Source organism: Balaenoptera physalus (genome assembly GCF_965194825.1).
Source record: "Balaenoptera physalus genome assembly, chromosome: 3".
NCBI classification, from domain to species: domain Eukaryota; kingdom Metazoa; phylum Chordata; class Mammalia; order Artiodactyla; family Balaenopteridae; genus Balaenoptera; species Balaenoptera physalus.
In genome coordinates this window covers 2397326-2415290 of record NC_138890.1, presented here as the reverse complement: position 1 = coordinate 2415290, position 17965 = coordinate 2397326, and the positions used below count along the sequence as shown (strand labels likewise).

At 55.8% G+C, this 17965-nt stretch overlaps 1 protein-coding gene across 9 annotated transcripts in view; it reads left to right on the top strand.

The window, feature by feature from the left end:
- CELF5 (CUGBP Elav-like family member 5) overlaps positions 1–17965 on the top strand; it is a 51143-nt gene that overhangs the window by 19506 nt on the left and 13672 nt on the right. For 6 of the 9 annotated variants that reach the window (XM_082456986.1, XM_082456985.1, XM_082456984.1 and 3 more), the window contains exons 3-6: positions 12450–12501; positions 14369–14497; positions 15972–16051; positions 17715–17861. In XM_082456986.1, coding sequence (XP_082313112.1) covers positions 12450–12501; positions 14369–14497; positions 15972–16051; positions 17715–17861 — 408 coding nt within the window. The remainder of the gene's footprint in view (positions 1–12449; positions 12502–14368; positions 14498–15971; positions 16052–17714; positions 17862–17965) is intronic. The other 3 variants (XM_082456990.1, XM_082456988.1, XM_082456983.1) reach the window with 1 other exon arrangement.

The window sequence follows — 17965 nt, the reverse complement described above, 5'->3', positions numbered from 1 at the left end:
TGAGAACTGTGGCACACCCACCCATGAGTTCGGGGGTGGGGGGTCGCCCCTTCCCTCTGGAAATCTCAGGGACCCTTCAGCCTCAAGGGGATTCAGCGGATGCTTTGGTGGCATCATGCCATCACTGCTGGGAGCATGGGCACAGCACGGCTGACAGTGGACAGTCTGGGGTTCACCTGCCAGGGACATGAAGCTGTGGCATAGGTTTGATTCAACTCTGAACAAGCATCAAAATGTTTGGGAGGGGATGGCCTCAACCTTATCTTGCAGAACAAAGAGCCCCTCTTTGGAAGGTGAAGTGGCAGAGGCAAGAGCATACGCTCTGGCGGCCACATCAGTGGACTCCTCATTTAGCTCCCACCTGTTTTTGCTGTGTGACAGTGAGCCAGTAACTCAACCTCTCTGGTCTTCAGCATCGGAAGAGTATAATGTGGTGAAACTGTAGAGAAGGTCATGGAGCGATTCACAGAGTAGGTGGCATTTGAGAAGAGACTTGAAAGATGAGAAGGCAGGGCATGCCAGCAGAAGGAGCAGGACATGCAAAGGTGACTTAGAGCCTGTGGAATAAACACCATCCGGAATTCACTCTTCTCCCTCCCTTGGACCTTCTGCCAGTACCTCCCCAAACCAACTGGAAACTGGAGGGCAGGTCCGTCCATACAGGTTAGCGTCAAGGGGCACAGTGAAGTTCTGCGAACTGTATTAGTTATCTCCTGATGCATCACAAATTACTGCTCAACTTAGTGGCTTCAAAAAATCAGCATTCGTTATCTCACAGTTGCCAGGGGTCAGGAATTGGGGCGTGAGTTTGCTGCATGGTCCTGGCTTCGGGGTCTCTCCTGAGGTTGCAGTGGAGTCGTCAGCCAGAGCTCGACTGTTGGCTGGAGGCCTCAGCGTCTCTCCCCGTGGGCATGTCCCTCGTGCTTGCTGCTTGAGGGAGGGGCCTCGCAACAGGGCTGCTGGCTTCCCCCAGGGCACGTGATCGGAGCGAGCGTGAGCCAGGAGGAAGCCACGGCGCCTTTTATGGCTTCCTTTCAGAATGACACACTCTCATTTCTGCCATATTCTATCCTGGCAATTTGCCAGGAGCCAGGGGGCCTTGGGGAGGGACACCTTGGAGGGACAAAGTTTGGTAGTGGATTTGTCCAAGTTCTGGCAGCCAGCAAGCAGCAGAGCAGGCATATGACCTTCATGGTCTGACTGTAGACCCCATGCTAGCAACAGCCCCAGTGCTGTTTCCCAATCCTTCCATATCCAGTGGACCTTTTTTTTTTTTTTTTTTTTTTGGTGGCATCAGGTCCTGGCTGGAAGCTCTGACTCTCTGTCCAGAGAAATCAATACCCACATGGAGATTTGCCAACGTTCCTAGCAGTTTCACTCTGCCCCCATCAGCTAAGTCCCTCTTCCCCATTCCCCTGCGCCCATTTTCCTGATGGGATCACTGAGATCCAAAGCCAGTGCCTTTGGCTGCCTGAGGCCTCAGGGGCCTGTTGCCTCTGTGTTGGGGGTTAAAGCTGGGCTCTGGCAGACGGTGGAAGAGCCAGGAGTCAAGGAGCCATCCCTCCCTGTATGCCCCGCCCCTCTTACCAGGCTGGTCTCTGGTCCGAGGCCTCTTCAGGATGTAAAGATGCCAGTTGCCAGGGGTTCCTTCTCTGTGTCAGGCTCAGGGCTCTCTGTCCTCCTCTCTCTGCTCACTCGCCCGTGGATCCAGTTCTTTCATCCATCTATCCAGCCACCAGCAAACTTTCATTGAGCACCTATGCTGCACTTCTCTCGCCATCTCTGTGTGCAGAAATCATCCCCTGGTGACTCTCGAAGGCACCCCAGACCCAGCAGAGCTCAAACTGGCCACAGCATCCCCTTTGAACAGGTTTCTCCTCCTCCCTCCCTCCCCCATGCCCCCCCAGCCCAGCCATGCCCACATCCTGCTCTCCAGAGCCTCTCCTCCATGTGTCACCCCTCCCCCCACTTCTGTGATCCTGTGGGTTCACATCCCAGCTCCACCCCTCCCAACCTGTGTGACCTTGACAGTGTCTTTCCTTCAGAGGCTCAGTCATCCTTGTCTCCAAAATGGGCATCGCCAGGTCCATCTGACCAGCCTGGAGAGAGGGTTGTTAAAAAATGTGGGTACAAAGTAGATTCCATTTTTGGAGATGTTAAGCTTTTATATTTTGGTCTCCGGCAGCCCCTAGTTCCTAGAAATTCCTCACTCCCCAGATACTGAGGGCCTGGAAAGAACACCAACCTCTAGGTCATGCCGAGAACGTGCGGGAAACTGCCTTCCTACCTGGAGAATCTCTACGCTGCTTTCAAGGCGACCCCTGTTATCTCCTCCCTCTGCTCATCCCTGACCCCTCGGGGCCGGGGGTGTCTGCGTCTGCCTATGTCTCCCCCTAGATTGGGGGTCCCTTGAGAGCAGACCCTGACTTTCAGGATGGGAGTAAATCCGGGGGTGTAGACGTCTCCTAGGGCCACTCTTAACAAGGCACCACAAACTGGGTGTCTTAAAGCAACAGAAACTTACAGTCTCCCAGTTCCAGGAGCCAGCGTCCAAGATCCAGTTGTCAGCAGGGCCGCCCTCCCTCTGCAGGCTCTCAGGGAGATTCTATCCCAGGCTGTCTCCCAGCTTCTGGTGGTCGCTGGCAATCCTTGGCTTGTAGACGCATCCCTCCAATCCCTGCCTCTGTCATCACGTGGCCTTCTTCTCTGTGTCTTCAGCTCTCCATCTCCCTCTGCCTTTCTCTCTCTCTCTGTCTCTTTTTTAAAAATATTTATTTATTTATTTATTCATTTGGTTGTGCCGGGTCTTAGTTGCGGCTCGCTGGCTCCTTAGTTGTGGCATGCAAACTCTTAGTTGCGGCATGCAAACTCTTAGTTGCGGCATGCATGTGGGATCTAGTTCCCTGACCAGGGATCGGAGCCGGGCCCCCTGCATTGGGAGCGAGGAGTCTTTTTTATTTTTAATTAATTTATTTTATTTTTATTATTTTTGGCTGCGTTCGGTCTTTGTTGCTGCGTGCGGGCTTTCTCTAGTTGCGGCGAGCAGGGGCTACACTTCGTTGCGGTGCGTGAGCTTCTCATTGTGGTGGCTTCTTTTGTTGCAGAGCATGGGCTCTAGGCATGCGGGCTTCAGTAGTTGTGGCTCACAGGCTCTAGAGCGCAGGCTCAGTAGTTGTGGCACACGGGCTTAGTTGCTCCTTGGCATGTGGGATCTTCCCAGACCAAGGATTGAACCCGTGTCCCCTGAATTGGCAGGCAGATTCTTAACCACTGCGCCATCACAGAAGTCTCTGCCTTTCTCTCTCTCTATTTTTTTTTAATAAATTTATTTATTTTTGGCTGTGTTGAGTCTTCGTTGCTGCGTGTGGGCTTTCTCTAGTTACGGCGAGTGAGGGCTACTCTTTGTTGCGGTGAGTGGGCTTCTCAGTGCAGTGCCTTCTCCTGTTGCAGAGCACGGGCTCTAGGCGCATGGGCTTCAGTAGTTGTGGCACGCAGGCTCGGTAGTTGTGGCTCACGGGCTTAGTTGTTCCGCGGCATGTGGGATCTTCCCGGACCAGGGCTTGAACCCGTGTCCCCTGCATTGGCAGGCGGATTCTTAACCACTGTGCCACCAGGGTAGCCCCTCTGCCTTTCTCTTATGAGGACACCAGTCATTGGATTTAAGGCTCACCTAAATCCAGGATGACCTCGTGTCCAGATCCATCACTTAATTACATCTCTAAAGATGCCTTTTCCAAATAAGTTCCCATTCACAGATTCCAGGGGTTAGGGCTTGGACGTATTTTTAGGGAGGACAGCCATTCAACTCACTACAAGGGGTGACCACAAAATGAAGAGCCAGATATAAGGGCCACCGTGGGCAGCATCTCAAGGGAGAACCAGGTGACCTGCGTTGATGACCTCGTGGAGGGCAAACAGGGTGGCTTCTTGGAGGGGGATGCATTTGAGCTGAGTCGAGCAATGGGGAGGATTGTGGCAGATGGGGGTGGTGTGAGCGCGGGGTGTACCAAGACTTGGAAGCAGGAACATGCCTGGCCTGCTGAGTGCAAGGACATGTGAGAGCCTGACGGACGAGTTTACTGCCCCCAGGGACACTGGGCAATGTCTGGGGACATTTGTGGTTGTCATCACCGGGAGATGCTGCTGGCATCTTGTGGGTAGAGGCCAGGGATGCTGCTCCAAACCCTACAGTGCCCAGGGCGGCCCGCCACGATGGAGAATTATCCAGCCCCAAATCAACAGTGCTGAGGCTGAGAAACCCTGTTTAGGAGAATAAGGAGCTGGTTAATGTTCTAGAACGGTGCTAATAGGAATAGAATGCAAGGCATGTATAGCATTTAGATTTTTCTAGGAGCATCATTTAAAGAGTAAAAAGAAACAGTTGAAATGAATTTTAATGCTATCTTTTATTTTAACCCACTGTCTCCAAAATCCTATCAAGAGGCAGTCAGTAGGGCCCACGTAAAGCTTACTAATGAGATAGTTCACATTCCTTTTTTTCATCCTAAGTGTTCCAGAATCCGGTGTGTTGATTGCGCACTTCTGGTCCATCTCAAGGGGGACACTCAGTGGTTATCAGAGATGCTCGATCTGGATTTGCATTTTATAAAATTGACAGTTGAAAAAGTAGATTCACTTGCCCAAATCGTCCTAAACATACTTAAAGGTTTTCCAAGAATGAAGTCAGCTAGTATCAGTTTTTAGACTTAGGTTTACCTTTATATTAATTTTAAAAGAAATAAGTTCATTTATTTACTTTTGGCTGCGTTGGGTCTTCGTTGCTGCGCGCCAACTTTCTCTAGCTGCGGCGAGCAGGGGCTACTCTTTGTTGCGGTGCGCGGGCTTCTCATTGCAGTGGCTTCTCTTGTTGCGGAGCACGGGCTCTAGGTGTGCGGGCTTCAGTAGTTGTGGCTCGCGGGCTCTAGAGTGCAGGCTCTGTAGTTGTGGCACATGGGCTTAGTTGCTCCGAGGCATGTGGGATCTTCCCGGACCAGGGATGGAACCCGTGTCCCCTGCATTGGCAGGCAGATTCTTAACCACTGTGCCACCAGGGAAGTCCTATATTAATTTTAACTAAACACAATTAAACACAGTTCCGTTTCTCGGTCACCCAAGCCACATTTCAAGTGCTCAGTAGCCACATGTGGCTGTTGGCTGCTGTACTGGATGGCATAGTTCTAAAATGTTCCAGGCCAAGGGTCAGCCAGCTTTTTCTGTAAAGCAGAAATGTATGGCTTTGCCGGCCATACAGCCTCTGTCACATCTACTCAAAGTGTAAAACAGTAACAGATGACAAGTGAACAAATGGGCGTGGCTGTGTGCCAATAAAACTTTATTGACAACAACAGATTGGGGGCCCGAATAGGGCTGTAGTTTGCCAATCCCCATTATAGACCACTGCTGTCCAATAGAACTTGAAGGTGGAAGTGTTCTCTCTGTGCTGTCAAATAGGGTGGCCACTAGCTCCGTGTGGCTATGGAGCCCTTGAAAAGGGGCAAGAGTGACACAGGAACTGAAGTTTTAATGTTATTTAATTTTAATAGATGTAAATTTAAACTTCCAATGTCTACATGTGGCTAAGGGCTACCATACTGGACAGTGCAAATCTAGAATGTTCTAGATCAGGGATCAACTACTGTTTTGGACAGCCCAGACCCAGAATGTTCCAGACCAGGGCTCAGCCACCATATTAGACAGTGCAGACCTAGAATGTTCTAGGCTGGGGGTCAGCTACCATGTTAGACAGTGCAGACCTAGAATGTTCTAGGCTGGGGGTCAGCTACCATGATAGACCGTGCAGACCTAGAATGTTCTAGACTGAGGGTCAGCTACCATGTTAGACTGTGTAGGCTAGATTGTTCTAGAACCAGGAGCATGGTGCAGTGTCATCATACATCTAGGTTAGGGAGTTCTCGGTCTCTCTTTGACACCTGCTCACAGTTGGGGATAGGTGAGGAGTCTCAAGCAATGCCCTTCTCTTCTTGGGCCTCAGTTTCCCCAGGGTTATCACCGTTTCCCAGCACTGCCAGGGCACCTCATCCATCTGCCATGTCAGGGGGGCACCAGGGCTGCTGCTCACCCCATTTGACAGGTGGGGAGACTGTGGTAAGAGAGAGGAAGGGACTTGTTTGAGGTCACCCAACAGAGTGAGGACTGCAGCTCCACCCACCCAGTTCCACAGACCTTGAACCTCTGGCTTCTCTGGCTCAGTTCCTGCAAGCTGGCCCCCTTCCTCCCTGGAGGTGAGGGCTGATGTTTGATAAAGAAGAAGGAGGTGGCTCGGGGCTGGACCCTGGGGACGGAGGGGCCCCTGGGGGCCACCTCCTGACTGGGGCAGCATTCTGTGGGAGTAGAGCCTGGCTTAAAATTTTTTTTTCTTAAAATTTGAAAAATACTGCACACTTAGAGAAAAGTGCATGCAACCCAACTGATTACAAAGCAAGCACCCTGTTACCACTACACAGTTGGCACCCTGGAAACCACCCCGTCCCATGTCCCCAAGCCCAAGCCCCTCTCTTCTGTTGGAGGAGCTGCTGCCCTGACTTTTACGGTAACCAACCCCTGCTTTTCTTCTGGTACCGCGCCCGTGAGATTCAATATCACGCCTCAGTGCTTTGCACTTTGTCATCGCTGTGTGGTATTCCATGGCTGGGACACACCATTTATTCGTCCACTCTCCTGCTGGTGGACATTTGGGTTGTTTCTAGTTTTGCTGTTAAGGCATACAGATCCTTGCCGGTGTTTTGTCTTTGGTGGACACGTGCCACGTTTGGGTCAGGTGCATACCCAGGAGTTCCGATCCCTGAGTACGCGTATCTTCCGATTCTGATGAGCGAAGACGCTGATTTGGGGGGTGAGCCTCCCTGCCTGAGAACACCCGCAGAAATGGAATCAGCCTTTCAGAACAAGCGCTGGAGGCTTGCTTGCTGATCGCACGAGGAGGCATGGGGGCTACTGCGCAGGAGACCCCCTTGCCTGACAGCGGCAGCTGAGCACGGGCTTCCGAGCCCCCTCCCAGGCGTCTCCGCCAGAGGATGGAGCCTCGGCCGGCCGCAAGAGAAAGCCCACCCCGCGGGCTCACGTCTCCGCGCATGCCCGCGCGCACCGCTGGGGAGTCGGGGCGGGGGGGCCGGGGCTGGGTTGCGCTAGAGACAGACGGCCACCATCTCTCCTGTCCCCGTGTGTGTGCGCGTGTGTGTTGGAGGAGACGCATAAAGCGGACACTTCTGTTTTCCTATCTCTTGATGACCCAGGAGGGAAGTGGTCCCCGTTGTTTGCCGGCTCGGTGCATCTCTCCCTGCCCTGGCAGAGCCCAGGCCCCCACCCACCATAATGCCGCTTTCTGCAGCGAGTGACCCACCCACTCCCACTTCCAGTTCCCTCCTCGAGTATGACAGCGGCGTCCGTGGGGGACGCAGTTTAATCGAATCTCAGCACTCTGGAATAGGATCCTACATTGAATAAGAGAATCCCAGAATAGAACCCAGAATGGACCGCAGGACCCTGGAATCCACGCTGGGTGGATGTCTCCGATTCCCGCAGGGGTTTCCTGCTGGCTGTCAAACCCCAGGACGGGGTTCCTGCGGATGGAAGGGATCCCCCCTCCCCTCCTCACACCCCCACCCCTATCGACAACAGGCAACAGGTCCAGCTCCCGCCTCTTGGACGGTGAGGGGCTGGGCCATGTGAGGCAATGCCATCTCTTTCTTTGTGAAGGCCTCGGGGGGTGAGGGATGCCCCAGACCTGGTGGCCGCCCTGCTGCTCATCTGAGCGCCCTGGAAAAGGATGAGTTTGTCCAGCTATGAGTCCCCCCACAGGCCCCTCCTGAAGCCCCTTCTGTGCACACAGGGGTCTCTGAAGTGGTCCCTTTGCACGATCCACCCCCATATCCCATGACTTGGCTCAGAGTCAAGCCAACCCTGAGAATGGGCGGGGGTCCCCAAAGTGCCGAATGTCTCATGATCTGGCTTCCCCAGACCTCAGTCTCCTCGTCTGTAAAGTGGGTTTGCGGAGTGTTTTGAGGGTCCTGTGAGGTGACACAGGCCAGATGCTGAGCACACACTTGGCAAATAGATGCTGAGTGAATGAACGCAGGGTCCCAGGCAAGTCGAGCTGTGGGACTCTGGCCAGTCATGTCTCTTCCCGAGCCTGTTTTCTCCCGTGAAATGGGGACAGTGCAGACATGCCTGGCACGAGCTCTTGGGTTACTTCCCGTGCAGGGCACTGTGCCCAGCACGCCTGCCCCACTCTTGCCAACAGGACAGGAGTCTGGAAACCATAGGTCTTGTCTCGTTTCATCTCAGTTGTCATTGGTGGACCCTATGCTGGGTCTTTCTGGGGAGGAGTTCCCAGAGCCCCTCAGCCCTGACTTCAGGAGTTCATCCCAAAGAGGGACGGTGTGTGTGTTGGGGGATGTGTCACCATCAAGGCAATGCCTGGGCAAAGCAACCAAAGCAGATGGGGATGGAGGGGAAGGCTTCGGGGATAGGTGGCATTCAAGGGGCTTGTGGGGCGAGGATGGGGTGTACAGGGGTGCATTCCAGCCCTGTGTCCTCGGGGTGTGGGAGGAGGAGGGGGCAGGAATGGCTGGGACTGAGCAGTAAAGGTGCCTCGAATGCCAGGATGAGGAGCTGGCACTCTACCCCAAGGGCAATAGGGAGCCAAGGCAGAATCTAGACCAGGAGAGGGGCTTGGTCTGAGAGGTTGGGCTGGGGCTTGGGTGGGAGAGGAAGAGGCTGGAATGGTAGCCCAGGCAGCCCAGATAGGGGTCCACTTGGCTTCCTTAGCCTCCACACCATCCAGAAACCACCCAGTTGGGGCTTTCCCTGGGCCCCCACATCTGAAGGCATAGCTTTGCAAATCCAGGAGAATATTTTGGGCCCCAGCCTGTCTACCGAAGAACCTTCCTGCAGTCCCTCCCCACAGTGGCCTCAGTTTCCCCATCTGTAATATACACAGGTCAGACATACGGGGCCCTGTTTTCCCAGTGGTGTATGGCTTGATTGAAGTCACTCAGCAAAAGCTAGGTGGCAGAGCAAGAACTGGATTCCAGCCACTTAATGTATGCCCACCCAGAGCCCTATCCCGTCTGATCCTTGGCTGGAGGAATGTCTGGGTCCTCAGAGGCCCCTGAGGAAACTGGCAGTAGGTCTGACCCCTGCTTCTGATTTTCTCCTCTCTCTTTCTGATTTGCTACCTGTAAAAGGGGCATGTTCCCATCTCATAAAGTTGTTTGGAGATTAAATGAATCAGTGGACGTAGGTATTGCTCCAACATGCTCCCCCTGCCCCACCACCAACTCCTATTTATACTTCAAAACCCACTGCAGATTTTCCATCTTCAGTGCACCCCCAGGATGATAGCCTTTGGCTCTTCATTGTTCTCGGCTCTAGGCTCTCCCAGCACTTGATCCTCCCCTCTGCCCCAACCCTGACCCCATGAGTCTGGAAGTGTCTGCATATGCCTCTGTTTCCCCCTCTGCCAGACTAGTAGGTTGCTCCCTGAGGCTGCAGAATTACTCAGCATGAGGCACACGGGAATGTTGTTGAATAAGTGAAAAGAGGAAGGGAGGGGGCAGGGAAAGGGTGCGGTGATGGGGAGCCAGAGAAGGTGGAGGAGGGAGGAAGGGCACTCAGCAGAGACCTCGGTGGGACAGATGGAGAGAGGGAGCCGGAAGGAGGTGGGCAGAGCCAGATGGGCGGGTTGGGGTGGGGGGGAGACCCAGCTCTCCCCTGGCACGCCTCCTCCCGGCTTGGGCGGGCAGCGCGCGCAGGGCCCGGCCTCTGGCGGGCGGATCGCCTGGGCGTTGGGCGCGGAGAACGAGGCGCGGAGCCCGGAGCCCGAGTGTGCGTGCGGCGTATGCGCGCCCGTGCGCCCAGGGCCAGCCGGGCGGGAGGCGGCACATGGATGCCAGCCTGGCGCGCGTCTGCAGGCCGGTGGGTAAGGCGAGGCGCGGGTCCGCGGGGTGTGGATGGCCGGGCCTCGCAGCCTCGGCTTTCGAGTGGGCGACTAGAGAGGAAGGGGCTGCCCACCTGGCTTCTCAGAGCCAGACCAGGACCACCCCCCCACCCCCCCGCCGACCTGACCCAGGAGGGGGAAGGGGCCTCCCAGTCGGAGGCGGAAGGTCCCAGGCTCTGCAGCGGGTGGGGGAGATGGGAAGCAGGTAGCCAGGCCGCGAGAATGGGGTGGGGGTGGAGGATGCCGTGATGGGTGCAGGTTCCCTCCCTGTGGTCCCCCTCCCTCGCTCCCTCCCTCGGCTCATCCATCTCCAGAAGATTATATTTAAATATCTCTTTTGTGCAAGGCAGGAGCTGGGCTCGCCCCTAAGAGGCGGTTTCCATGGCAACAACAATTGCCAGCTTCCGTGTGGTGAATCAGCGTTGCCATGGCAACCCCATCCTCATCTGTCCAAGGTGCTGGGGGTGGCGGGGAGGAGGTGAGGGCCAGCGGAGGCGGGTGAGAGGGGTGGGAGAACGGGAGGCTGGAGCCCAGGTGCCCCCTCCCCCCCACCTCCCTTCACCACCTCAGTCTGCCCTCAGCCCAGAAACTGGCCCCATCGGTTGAAATAATCTCCCCTCCTGCCTCCAGCTAGAGGGGTGTGGCACCCAGGTGAAGAGGGCCCAGGGTGTGTGTGTGTGTGTGTGTGTGTGTGTGTGTGTGTGTGTGTGTGTGTCTGGTGGGGGAAGGGGGATGTGGTTCGGCCTTTCCCAGGTGGTCAAGGTTCCTCTGAGGGTGTGGCTGGGTGGCAGGAAGATTAGGCTGGGGGAAGTGGGGGCCAAGAGGGGAAAACAGAAGCCTCTCTGGTCTGGGGCTCCCAAGGCTGTGTTCACATTGAGGAGGCCCATATGTGCCCCAGACACACACTCAGAAAGAGGGAGCGTATCAGAGCGGGAGGGGCTCACCGAGGGGAGGGGAAGCAGAAAAATAACCTTTCCAGGCCTTGATTTTGACATCTGTAAAACAGTGTAAAAATTGTGCATCTTTCTGAAAGCTTGCTGGGCAGCTGCACTGTGATTTAAAAACATGTTTATCAAGCACCTCTGAATGGCTGTGGGGATCTACTCCGAGACTGTCTGACCTGGGAGGGGGGGGCTGGGACCAGCACTCGTTCCAACCCCAGGCCTGGTGCAGAGGGACCAGGTGCCTTTCTATGCTGGTGGGTGTTGGCCACTTCCTTCTGGTCAGTTCTGTTCAGCAAACTCCTCTGATTCTCTCCTGTACCCTGCCCTGAGGGGCGGGGTTGTGATGTTATGGTCTCAGTCTGGAGGGAAACAGAGCAACACATAGACACTTCCTGCCCTGAGGCAGAGGGAGGAAGGGACCCAAAAAGGTGGAAGGATTGCCTGCATGGAGGCTTTTGAGCTGGGTTTTGAAGGATGAGTAGGAGTTCACCAGAGACACCGGGTTGGGAGGAAGATTCTGTCCTAGAATCAATAGAGAAGCAAATGCCACCCAACCCCACATCCCTCAAATCTGTTCTGAAATATTCACATTAGCTCATACCCCTGGCTGGGTAAGTTGCAGGAGTGGGGGTTAGAGGAGGATTTCTTCCACTGAACAGTTCACTGGTTTCTTCCATTTTCAGTGCTGGGAGTGGGGGACAGTGTCCAGAAAAATAAGTCCAGATTGCAGGCCAGTCCACTGAAGTATGACAGTTCCCCCCACTCGAGGCTCAGGGAGCTGGCCAAAAGTAGCTGCCTTGGTGTATCAGTCAGCTACTGCTGAGTAATAAACTGCCCCAACCATTTTATTTGTTCATGATTCTGTTGGTTAACAAGCTCAGGCTGGACTTAGCTGGGCAGTTCTACTGGTTTGTCCTGAGTCATTCATGCAGTTTCAGTCAACTGGGGCTCGACTGAGGCTAGCTGAGCCAGGACTCCCATGCGTTGTGTGTCAGCAGGGCATCTCTGTGCATGAGATCTCCTGTCTTCCAGTAACTCGCCTGGATTTGTCCACCTGGCAACCTCCGTGGTTCCAAAAAGGCAAGTTCTCTTGAGGGCAAGGCTTGGAACTCTCACAACTTCATTTCCACCACATTCTCTTGGTCAGAGCAAGTCGCATGGCCAAGTCCAAAAGGAAAAGGTGGGGAAATAGACTCCAGTCCTTGATGAGAGGAACCACAAAGTCACATCACATACAGGGACTGCAGGAGTTGGGCCATCTTTGCAAACAATCTATCACACTTGGGGAGGCAAGAAGACTTCCTGGATGAAAGGTTATTGTTACTGGGCTTTGAAGGCAAAGTGGGAGTTTTCCAGGCAGCAAGAGCAGAGCCCTGTAGGTGGGACCATGTGTCATTTGGTGTGACTGGGGTGCTGGTTGCTGCCAGAGGTTGGTGGGATGCTGAGGCTGGGGAGGTGGACAGGAGAGCCCAGCAGAGCTCAGGTGAAGCTCCCACCCATGCTACCCCCACTGCCCACCTTGACCTCCCTCCCCCCTCTCTCCACAGATGGCACGGCCAATCCAGGTGAAGCCTGCGGACAGCGAAAGCCGAGGAGGTAGTTGTCATCTCTCCGTGGCCACCAGGCTGCGGGTTGGCAGAGGAATGGGAGGAGGGAAATCCTTGCACAAAGGTGGTGGGAGAGGCAGAGGCCCAAGCTGGGGTTGGGTGGGAGAGTAGGGAGGCTGTGTCCCCTCCTCCTAACCACAGGGCCACAGGCCCAGCATTGGGAGGTGTGGCCAGGTCCTGCTGCTTTCCCCTAGAACTTGAAATACCCCATTTGTCTCAGGGTGCAATAACGGGGATCTTCAGATGCAGAGGGGATGGGGTCCCTGAAGGACTATGGATTGGTTTCTGGGCTCTGCGTGTGTGTGCATGTTTGCATGTCTGAGCAAGTGCAGGTGTGTGTATATGAGCATGCATTCCTGGGCACAGCTGTGCGCAGATGTATGCATGTGTGTGCACAAGTGCGTGTGTGTTTCTGGCAGGTGCAGTGGGGGCGCCTGCCTGTCTGTGTGCACATCTGCGTGCCTGGGCTGTGCGTGGGTGTATATGTTCAAGCGTGTGTGCTTGACTGGTCCCGGCTGGGCGCGTGGGTGTGCAGGCTGGGCCCTGTGTCTGCATTAGGCTGGACCTCTGGGTGGCTGTGTGCCTATGGGGAGATGCTTGGCTGTCCCCAGTGGGATCCAAGGCTAGTCATTCTTGGATATTTTTGACCCCCCTCCCCATCTCAGGTGGATTGGGGGCTGAGGGAGAGCAGCCAGCCTTGGAGGTGCTGTAGGGGGTAGGGCTGTTAGGACCTCTGTGTATGTGTAGGATCCTGGTAAAGCCCATCGGGACTGGGAGCTTGTTTTCACACTCTCCAACCTGGCTTCCACTGTGGGTCAGGGACTAGAGAGGGGGAATCTGCACGTTTTCATCTCTATCTCTCTGTCTCTCTCTCTCTCATTCTCTCTCTCCTTTGCTCCCTCTCCCTCCATCTCTGTTTCTCTCTCCTAATCTTTTTCTCTCCTCCTATCTCTCTGGTTCTCTTTGTGCTTCTCTGTGTATCTCTCTTTGCCTCTTACTGTCTCTCTCTTTGCCTGTCTCTGTCTCTCAGTCTCTCCCTGTCCCTCTCTCTCTCCCTCATATGTCTCTCTCTCCCTACTTCTGTGTCTCTCCCTCCCTCCCACCCCTATGAGTGACAGCTGCCAGAGAATGGGTTTCCATAGTAACCAAGCTCACCCTTCCTGGAAGAGGAAGCTTCCGTGTTCCTGATTACAGGGGAGCAGTGCAATTCCCCCGGGGGGAGGGGGGACAGAGCTCTGGTACCTCACATGGGAGAGGCTGGTCCAGACTGGCCCCTGGCCTTAGAGTTGGGCAGGTCCCAGCCAGGCCTGCAGCCAGGCCCCAAGCCAACCCCAGGCTCCCCAGGCACCTGGTCTTGTGCACACACACTGTTCATTCATTTAACAGACGTTGATTGCTTGGCCCTTCCTGAGCCCTGGCAAGGTTGGGCGGGGAGCTCTGCTGGGCACTGTGAGGATGCAGGGGCCCTCAGCGCTCACCCCTGCCTGGAAAATCTAGATGGCAGACAGACAGACAGACATGGACCCAGGCCAGGCAAGGCAGTTCCTAACCCTGGTACTATGTGTGGACTCTGAGTGCATAGGAGGGAGTGGCCGTTTTGCCCAGAGAGTGGAAGCAGTTGGACAGAGAGGCATTCCAGGCAGGGGGCACTGCATGAGGTGGGACCTCGCAGGCACGTGGAAAGGTGGAGAGACCCAGGCAGGGAAAGCGCGTGGCTGTGTCCTCCCTCACACGCGCAGAAAATGGCCCAGGGGGGTCCAGGCGCCCTGCTCCACGCCCTGCTACCTCCACTCTCTGCTGGAGGGACGGAGAAATTCCCAGAGGTTAGGACTCGGCTGAGGTGGTGTCTCCGCCCACAGGGGACCGGAAGCTGTTTGTGGGGATGCTGAACAAGCAGCAGTCAGAGGAGGACGTGCTGCGGCTGTTCCAGCCCTTCGGGGTCATAGACGAGTGCACCGTGCTCCGGGGGCCCGACGGCAGCAGCAAAGGTGATGGGCCGGGGGCGGGGCTGGCTGCCGGGGGCGGGGCTGTGGGAGGGCGGGGCTGGAGGGATGGGGCGGAGCGGGTACAGGAGAGCGCGGCGGGATCCAGGGGGCGGGGCCGGACTCGTGGGGCGGGGCTGGCCCACAGTGGGCGGGGCCTAGCACGTGGAGAGCGGGCTGGAGGGATGGGGCCCCGCTAGGTACACAAGAGGGTGGGGCTCGCTCAGGAGGCGGAAGCGGCACATGGGAGGGCGGGGCCGGCTCCGGGGGGCGGGGCGAGCAGAGACTGTCCAGTCCCACGTGGTCCTACCCGTGTGCCCGTGTCCGTCTGGGGCTGCCTGTCTCCACCTGACTCTGTCCATGGGGCTGTTGCCGTCTGGATTTGCCTATGTCCTGTGCCTGATCCTACTTCCTCCACCGTTCCTGTATGGTTGTACCATGCAGGAATGATTGTTTAATGATCTCCAGAAACTTGTTTTCCGGTCTGCTCACGTGACTGCATGTACCTAGGGTTGAATATCACTCCGCCTGTGTCTCTTAGTCTCTGACCCTCTTTCTGAGTGTCCAAATGGCTATTTCTGTTTGGGTATCCATGTGCCTGGTGGTCTCCGTCTACCTGATTCTACGTGTTCAGGTTCATCTGTCTGGGACTGACTCTCAGTTTGCCTGTCTCTGCCCTGGCGACTTTATCTTACTGGGACTGAATGTATCTGATGGTCCCTGACTGTTTATTTGCCTGGCTCTTTTCTTGTAATTGAGATGTGATCACATACTGTAAAATTCACCCTTTTAAAGTGTACAGTGAAGTGCTTCACAAAATTCACAAAACTGTGCAACTGTCACCACTATCTAGTTCTGGAACATTTTCACTCCCCTTCCCCCAAATCTGCCTGGCTCTTCCATAGCCCTCTCTCTGTCTGGAACTGTAGCCTATGACCGTCTGTCTGGATTTGCCTGTGTCAGGTGGTCTCTGGTTGTCTGTCCACCTGATTCTGCCCTTGCCTGGTGACTTTTCATCCCCATCTATCCAACTCTGGCCACATGGGCATATCTGTCTGGGTCTGAGTGTACCTCTGCCTGAGTGTGCCCACAGGACTGCATCTCTCTGTGTCTATGTCTGATGGTTTGTCACTCTAATTCTGCGTATCTGATTACAACTCTGGATCTCGTGGCATCGGTGGCTGGTGGGCGTTCTCTAAGCCCGTCCCCTTCACTTGTTCTAACGGGCAGGGCCTGCCTCTCCACCTGTGCACCTCCTCACACCCTCTGATGAGGTCTTGGACACACCGCTATCTGGCTGGCTGGCTGTGTGCTTGTCTTACTGTCTGATCCTTCCTTGTCCAGCTGTCTGTCTGAACAAATGGCTGGCTGTCTCTCGGACGTCCGACTTTCGGGCTGCCTGTGTCCACGCTGACCGGCCGTGCAGGGCTGTCAGCCCCTCTCCTGTGGCCCCTCACCCGTTCCCCTTCTCTCGGAGCAGGCTGTGCCTTCGTGAAGTTCTCCTCCCACACGGAGGCTCAGGCGGCCATCCACGCCCTGCATGGCAGCCAGACCATGCCGGTGAGTCGGAGTTGCCCTGGGCGATGGGGATAGGGGTGGGAAAGGAGCAAGGGGGCCTGGCCTTACCATCCCAGCCATCCGGTAGCCCCTGCCCCTTCTTCAGAGAGGTCATGGTGGGGAGAAGAGGCGCAGTCTCTGATGGTGGTATGGGTGAGTGTATGTGTGTGATTGTGTGTGTGAGCCTGCAAGTAAGTGTGGAGTGTGTATGGATGTCCTGCCAGCACGTGGCTGCCCGTACGCGAGTACGCGCAGGCCAGTGTGTGTGTTGGTGTGTGCACGTGTGCGTGTCTGTGAGCGTGTGGTTGTGAGTAGGTGGGTGTCAGTGTGCACATGAGGTGTGTGTAATGGGTATGGATACATGTGCACGTGTGCGCTGGTGCATACACACGTGTACACGTGTGACTGCATACACACAAGTGTGTTAAGTGGGTGTGTTCGTGGGAGCACACGTGTGCAAGTATGTAGCTGAGTGCACATGTATATTTATGTGCGAGTGTGTGTCTGGGTGACGTGGGGGGAGCGAGTGCATGTGTGTCCATCTGTAGGAGTGTGTGAAGGCAAATGTCTATGTGTGGAGGGGTGAGCATGCATGTGAATGTAGGCAGTCACGTGTGTACATGTGTGACTGTGTGCACGTGAGTGTGTGAGTATATGTGCACGTATTTGGGAGTGTATGCATGTGTGTCTGTGAGTGTCAATGGTGAGTGTGAGTCTGTGTGGGCGGAATGCATGTGTAAGTGTGTGCAAATGTGTGTGAGCCCCAGAGGAGCAGGAAGAGATGGGGCTGGAGGGGCCTGCAGTTCAAGGCTGAGAAGCATGGGGTTCCTCCTAGGGTGATGGGGAGCCCCAGAGGGAAGGGACCAGGTCATTTGGAAATGTCCCCGTAGGGCCAGAGTGGGGAATGGGCAAGTCTGGAGCCGGGAGCCTGTGGGCCTGCAGCAGTGAGAGGCTGGAGGGGACCACACAGGTGTTGGGGGTGGTCCTGCCTCCCAGGAAAGTGGCCCTGGGAGCCACCATCACTGTACATAAATGTCCAGATCTGCCACGGGGAAGACAGGCCTTGGGGACCCACTCTCTGTTGTTCTGGAAAATGGGTGTGGAGAGCAGGGCAGTCTCAGCTCCTTCCTTCTATTGCTCTCTGGGTCCTCAGGCATCAGCTTTAGTCCCTAGAGGGGCAGGAGTCAGCTCATCGAAGGTCAGGCTTTCTCCTGCTCCGAGCTGTCCAGTGATGGAGCTGGTGGGCGGCGCAGGGAGTGAGCTCTCCATCAGAGGAGGTACTCAGCCTCTCTGATGGTTGGAGCCTTACCTGCTCTCAGGTGTGGGTGGCAGCTGTAGGGTCCTCCGCGCGGGCCCCCACTGTTCCTCTCCGGCAGTTGGATTCTCCACCCATTTTGAGAGTGTGGTTGACAGTCAGGGTCCTCACTATGCCCCAGATGCAGCCCCCCCGCGCCCGGACGCCCCACTTGTGCGCACGAGGGGGCTGCAGGGTCAAGTGCGAGACCTGGGGTGCTGATCTCCGGACTGTCCTCACTGTGGCACCTGGGACCTCGAGGGTGGGGCTGACAGCTGCTGCTATCCACACCCCTACACCCCTTGTAAGGGACCCCAGAGTCCCGGCTACGTCCCCCCTTCTTTCCCTCCCTGCTTGCGGCTGCCCCTGCAGGGTGCCTCCTCCAGCCTGGTGGTCAAGTTTGCTGACACGGACAAGGAGCGGACACTGCGGCGCATGCAGCAGATGGTGGGCCAGCTGGGCGTCCTGACGCCGTCCCTCACCCTGCCCTTCAGCCCCTACAGTGCCTACGCCCAGGCTGTGAGTGACCCCGGCAGACACACTTCTGTCTCCAGCGGGGCTTCTGAGACTTCTCTGGGGATCTGGCTCAGTCTGTCTCGCTCTCTTTCTCCATCTATTCTCGG